The sequence below is a fragment of the Marmota monax genome, unplaced genomic scaffold, assembly GCF_021218885.2.
Source record: "Marmota monax isolate L192 unplaced genomic scaffold, Marmota_monax_Labrador192_F-V1.1 WCK01_AAM20220418_F8-fsc00211, whole genome shotgun sequence".
Classification (NCBI taxonomy): domain Eukaryota; kingdom Metazoa; phylum Chordata; class Mammalia; order Rodentia; family Sciuridae; genus Marmota; species Marmota monax.
In genome coordinates, this window is record NW_026694080.1 from 2,749,219 (window position 1) to 2,755,499 (window position 6,281).

The 6,281-nt window shown below is 46.1% G+C and overlaps 1 protein-coding gene across 1 annotated transcript; it reads left to right on the plus strand.

Moving 5' to 3' along the window:
- Window positions 1-2,309: 2,309 nt before the first annotated feature.
- LOC124106739 (HLA class II histocompatibility antigen, DM alpha chain) lies at window positions 2,310-6,075 on the plus strand. The gene is made up of 5 exons (XM_046464488.2): window positions 2,310-2,472; window positions 3,912-4,196; window positions 4,843-5,121; window positions 5,353-5,481; window positions 5,835-6,075. The coding sequence occupies exons 1-5, from the start codon at window positions 2,385-2,387 to the stop codon at window positions 5,837-5,839; spliced, it is 786 nt and encodes a 261-aa protein (XP_046320444.1). The 5' UTR covers window positions 2,310-2,384; the 3' UTR covers window positions 5,840-6,075.
- The last annotated feature ends 206 nt before the right edge of the window (window positions 6,076-6,281 follow it).

The following is a 6,281-nucleotide window of genomic DNA, read 5'->3' on the forward strand; positions in this document are numbered from 1 at the left end:
GACAGGATCTTGCTAAGTTGCTTAGGGCCTCGCTAAGTTGCTACGGCTGGCTTTGAACTTGCGAACCTCCTCCCTCAGCCTCCCGAGTCACTGGGAATAGCCATCACACCCAGCACACTCTAGACTCTTGACTAGCAATTTTGCCTCTTTTCTTCCCAGCCTCCAGTCCATTGTTTGAAATATCAGAACAGTTTCTCTAAGTTGCTAAAATAATTGTGTCACTCCCCAGTTTTAATATCTCTGTCATCTGTTAAGTAAGTCAGACTTTCTTTGTGGTGTGCCAAGGTCTATGTGATCCGGCTCTTGCTGAATTTCTAGTTCATTGTGATGACTCCCCAGAAACAGGTAATCTTTACAACTTCCAAATCAGCTATTACAAGGGTCTCCAAAGGAAGGAGCTCTGATGCCTCTGATCTTCACACATCTGCCTACCCCATGCTCTGGAATGTTTTTCTCTTCCCTCATGTTCTGCTGTTTAAATTGTTTTTCCTTAGAGACTCTTAGAAGCTTGACTGATTAGGTCCCTCCTTTTCTCCCATTCTCAGAAAATTACTGCTTCCTGAATACACAGCACATTCTTTTTTGACTAAATTACATTGTTATGTAATTATTCATAGAAACCCCACTAGACTGTAATGCTACGGGGGTATACATTCCAAGACCCCCAGTAGATGCCTGAAGCCACAGAGTATGTGTAAATGTATATTTTAAAACATATAATATATACTACATACAATATATTACACTATATATTGCATGTTATATATTCTATATGTTTAAATATATGTTTACATACACATACACATAAGTATATATACTTAGCTCTAATTAGCTCTAATTCCTGCTGGCTGTGGGGAGAGCCTAGAGTTTCAAAGAAGAGGGATTATTTCCTGCAGCCAGGGAGTCACTTCCCCAAATCCTGTCATTGTGTGATCTGGAGGGTCTAGGTGGGGAAGACATTTTCATAGAGACCTGGTGCTGATGACATGATTGAAGAGAATCTGGAGGCTGGGATTTCAGTTTGCATGTGTGTCTGGGGTAGGCGAGGACAGTGTCATTATGACTTAGGGAGGCCATGACCATTCTTTCTCCTTCTCTTCTAAGACAATGCCTCCCCTTTACTTTACCTATATGTTTTTTGCATAATACCAACCTATGATAAAATTTTATTTATAAATTAGGTACAGTAAGAGATTAACATTGGCAATAGTAAAATAGAATAATTATTATATTAAAAGTTATTTTAAATACTATATTAAATGTTATGTGAAGGTAATCTCTCTTTTAAAAAAATAGTTTTTTTAGTTGGACACAATACCTTTATTTCATGTTTATGTGGTGTTGAGGATTGAACCCCATGCTTCACGCATGCTAGGTGAGTGCTCTATCATTGAGCCACAAACCCAGTCCAAGGTAGTCTCTTTTATATCTTACTGTACCATACTCAAGCATTTTTTTTCTTTCCTTATAAAGCTGAGAACTTTCACCTTTTCACTTAAAGGGAACACTTTCTGTCTTTTGTACTTCTTGCCCTTTGGTATATCTGAATTGCTGCCCTAACTACTCTGTGCTTTGGGTCCATTACAATGATAGTCAATCTGATGACTGAGATGGCTACTATGTGACTATACAGTGTGAATACACTGGAGAAAGAGATGATTCATGTCCCAGGCAGAACTGAGCCAGAGGGCACAAGATTTCATCATGCTACTCAGAACAGTGCACAATTTACAACTTATTGTTTATTTCTGGAATTTTCTATTTAATATTTTTGGACCCAAGTTGATTGCAGGAAACTGAAACCTCAGGAAGTGCTGCTACCTTTGATATGGGGAGACTACTATAATCATCTTTGAATTTCTAGTACTGGGCCTCATCCCTAGCACTTATTACTTTTTCAATGTATTTCTACAGAATGAATTAGAACTAATGCCTGCAGGAGAATAATCTTTCTGAGAAGAAGAGGGGTTGGAAGGGAGGAAGAGGCGGGGTCTGAAGAACACTAGGAATTTGCTGAACAAAGATGCGCCACCCACCGCAGCATTCTGCCACAAGATGGCACTGCTCTGAAGAGCCAGCAGCCTGAGGCTATGAGGAGAGCTCCACCAGGAGGCAGACATTCCTCAGCTGGCGGCTCAGCCCAGTGACACACCACACTGGACCTGGTCAAAGAGCCAAGTCTTCAGAAGGTTGCTGGCCCTAGATCTCTCCCTAGTGACTCATGACGCTGAATCCTACACTTCTGTGATTGGTTTAGCCAAAATGACAAGGGCAACTATTGGAGATGAACTGGCAAAACATAATCTAAGACTACTCTCTGGGGGAGGGAGTTGGAGACCTGGGTCTGCCTGTTGGTAGCACTACCTACAGTGTGGGGTGAAGATATGGATCATGAGCAGAGCCAGGGAGCTACGCTGCTTCAGCTGCTAAGGCTTCTGTGGCTGCTGCCCCACTCCTGGGCCACCCCTGCAGGTAAGATAATGCCTCCCCTTTATTCCATCCTGAGGATGTTAGAGTTGGGGGATCCCATCCCCAAGAGCATGGGAAGAAGAGACTCATGCTTTTAAGTGGTGGGAAGATTTATGAGTTTATGGCAACAACTGTGGACTTGGGTGGTAAACAGTGTCAGGTGTTTTACGTGTTCCATTGAAGATACTCTCTTGAAGCAGAGATGATTTTATCCACTTTACAGATGAGAAAATGAGACTCGAGGAATTTAAGTAACTTGTGCAAGTTCACACAGTTGGAAAGTTAGCAGAACTGAGATTTGAGCAAAGCAAAAGTTATTTCCATTCCTCCACTCAGGATACGACTTGACTCTTGTCAACTCACCTTGTGATTCTGGAAAAATCTCTCAACTTTATTGCTCCTTAGTTTCTTCTCTGTAAAGGACCTGGCAGAATGGAAGTGTAACCTGGAAGATCCCTCTCACTATAAATGTCTGTGTATTAGGCATGGGGTAGAAGGTTTCCTGCTGGCTTGGGGGGTTTCAGCCTAGAGTTTCAAAGAAAAGGGATTATTTCCTGCAGCCAGGGAGTCACTTCCCCAAATCCTGTCATTGTGTGATCTGGAGGGTTTAGGTGAGAAAGACATTTTCATAGAGACTTGGTGCTGATGACATGACTGAAGAGAATCTGGAGGCTGGGATTTCAGTTTGCATGTGTGTCTGGGGTAGGCTAGGACAGTGTCATTATGACTTAGGGAGGCCATGACCATTCTTTCTCCTTCTCTTCTAAGACAGAGAAGCTATCCATGGCTTTCTAGAGTCCAGAGGGTGGCCTTCTGTGAATTAGACAAAGGTATCCCCTTTGGGAGGATGACCCCTGTGCTAGTTGCATGGCTTGGTGAGCACTGTGTGGGCTGCGTTTCAGTTTTCACCTGTCCTCTCTGCTGGTACTTCTGTGACATAAACACACAACCAGTAGGCCGACTCCGAATTGGTCGCTTAAGATGGTAGACCTTTCTGCACTTTACAACTTTAAACACTTTATGGGACTTTAAACTTTTTATGGGTGAGGAAGGTTTGGAGCTATTCCTTAACTTTTTTCTTTACCCCAGTTGGGTGAGGGAGACTATGTGACAGGCACAGGAGGCCTTCCACCACACCTCTGCCTCATGGCCTGAGAAGGGAGGAAACGCCAGGTGTGGTGGTGCACGCTTATAATTCCAGCTACTCGGGAGGTTGAGGCAGGAGAAGGGCAAGTTTGAGATCACCCTGGGTAACTTAGTGAGACCCTGTCTCAAAATAAAAAGTAAAAAGGTCTGGGGATGTAGCTCAGTGGAAGAGCACCTCTGGGTTCAATCCTCAGTACTCCACACCAGCTCCCCCACCCCGCCAAAACAAACAAACAAAAAAAGTAAAGGAGGATGCTCTCACCTCCCTGAAACTTGCCCTGTCCCTCTCTTTGCAGCTCTTGCTCCACTGTGGCGAGATGACCTGCAAAACCACACATTCCGACACACTGTGTTCTGCCAGGATGGGAGTCCCAGTATAGGGCTCACTGAGACCTACGACGAAGACCTGCTTTTCTCCTTTGACTTTTCCCGGAATACTCGGGTGCCCCGCCTCCCTGAATTTGCTGACTGGGCTCAGGATCAGAGAGATGCCTCTGCCATTGTATTTGACAAAGGATTCTGTGAAGCGATGATTGAGCAAATAGGCCCCGCACTTGAAGGGAAAATCCCAGTATCCAGAGGTCAGGGTTTTTGGGGGGCAGAGGTTGGAGGTCTGCACTCTTACCCTCATTAATCTATGCACTGAGCTATTCCCCTCCCACCCTTCCCATCTCTTAGGTTTTCTAGTTCTCCCCTAGGATCTTTCTTTTTCTGCAAGTTAAAGTCTGCACCCTGCCCTCTGTGGTGGGTAGATTGTACCTGGCATGTAGTAGGCATTCAAAGCCATTTATTAAACTTGATGATTTCAACAGGGACCAGTTGATGCCTACTGAATATTAGCACTTGTGATACTGGGCTCAGCAAGATGGAAGAGAGATTGAAAGGATCTGATGATGTGCTTGTATTTTAATGAGAAGACAGTGCTTGATTGATATCAATGTGAGATTTAGAAAAGAAGTTAAAAAAAAAAAAAAAAAACCACTCATCAACAGTCAGGGCAGAGGCTTGCAGGGTGGCTTGGATCTGGCTCTGCTGTTAGGTCCAGTTGCTATTCTTGCCTGGAAGTCTCCCTCAGAGTCCCTGCCCCTGCCCTCCCTTTTTTCTAGCCCCAAATCCCCACCCACTGACTCCTCCTGCCCCTCCCCTCCAGGTGCCTCGCCTTGTCTAAACACCGGGGTACCATCTGATCTTGTCCTTTTCCCCCCTAACACCCCGATCTCCCAACAGGTTTCCCTGTTGCTGAGGTGTTCACAATGAAGCCCCTGGAGTTTGGCAAACCCAACACGCTGGTCTGCTTTATCAGTAATGTCTTCCCGCCCACGTTGACCGTGAACTGGCAGCATAATTCCGTCCCTGTGGAAGGAGTTGGGCCCACTTTTGTCTCAGCTATGGATGGACTCACCTTCCAGGCCTTTTCTTATTTAAACTTCACACCGGAACCCTATGACCTTTTCTCCTGCATCGTGACTCACGAAATTGACCGCCACACAGCAATTGCCTATTGGGGTAAGACCCCTTTCCGCCACAAGACTGGTCCTTGGAGGGCAAAGAGGGGTAGACCCATTGGAGGGGCCTTCTTTCTCTACTTGGGCCTCGTTTAGAACACTCTTGCTCTAGCCAACCCTGATCTTCCATGCCCGAGTTTCTCTTTCATCATCCCTGCCACCTAAGTCCTTCCTCTGGGGAGAGGACTCTCTAGCCAGGTGTCCAGGCTGACCTGTCCCTCTCCTTTTCCAGTGCCCCAGAATGCCTTGCCTTCAGATTTCCTGGAGAATGTGCTGTGTGGCATAGCCTTTGGCCTGGGCGTGATGGGCATCATTGTGGGCACTGTCCTCATCATCTATTTCCGGAAGCCTTGCTCAGGTGGTATGTCATCTGGAGGGATGAGTGAGCCAGATAGAGTGGTGCATGCGTGGGCATGTCAGGATCATCCTGTGGCATGGGGCGGGTGTCCAGTGATTGACAGACCCCTCAGTGTGGGGGCCTGTGTCCAGCACCACATGGGTCCATCCTCCTGGCTGGGGACCCAGTCATACAATTATGCATCATGGGAATGGCTTTGAGTGGGGGAGGAGTGATATGGGGACTTGTAGGAAAGGTGCTTGGAGATGATTTGGGAAGGAGAGACCAGTCTGAGTAGGGTGTGCTGGGGGCAGAGGGAGGCCTTTGGGGAGGAGGGGGATCCTTCTAATGGCTTTCCTCCATCCCTCTCTCCTCAGACTGATTCTTTTTGATCGGAGTTTGATGCCAACACCTTTAGCCATTCAAGCAGGGGGATCCTCAGGTTTCTCACATCCTGCCGAAGATCTTTCCTCAGAACAGAAGTCCCTGGGACTCCCCCAGGGAGTGTGCATGTAGGTTTTTCTGCTGTTCCTGAGTTTGCATCCAGAGGAGCCCAGAGTGGCCTGTCACAATGACAACTTCTTACTTCAGGCAATAAATCTCAGATTATTTTTATCAGTGTAGCGTCTTTCTTTTTCTTTTCTTTTCTTTTCTTTTTTCTTTTTTTTTTTTTTGTAGTACTGGGGATGAATGAAACCCTGGCCTCATGCATGCTGGGCACTTGCTCTGCCACTGAGCGCCCCCCCCCCATCCCCCCCCTCTAGTGTAGCGTCTTTCTTAACCCATGATGTTTTTTCCTGGAGACCTCAACTTGAGTGGGTTGT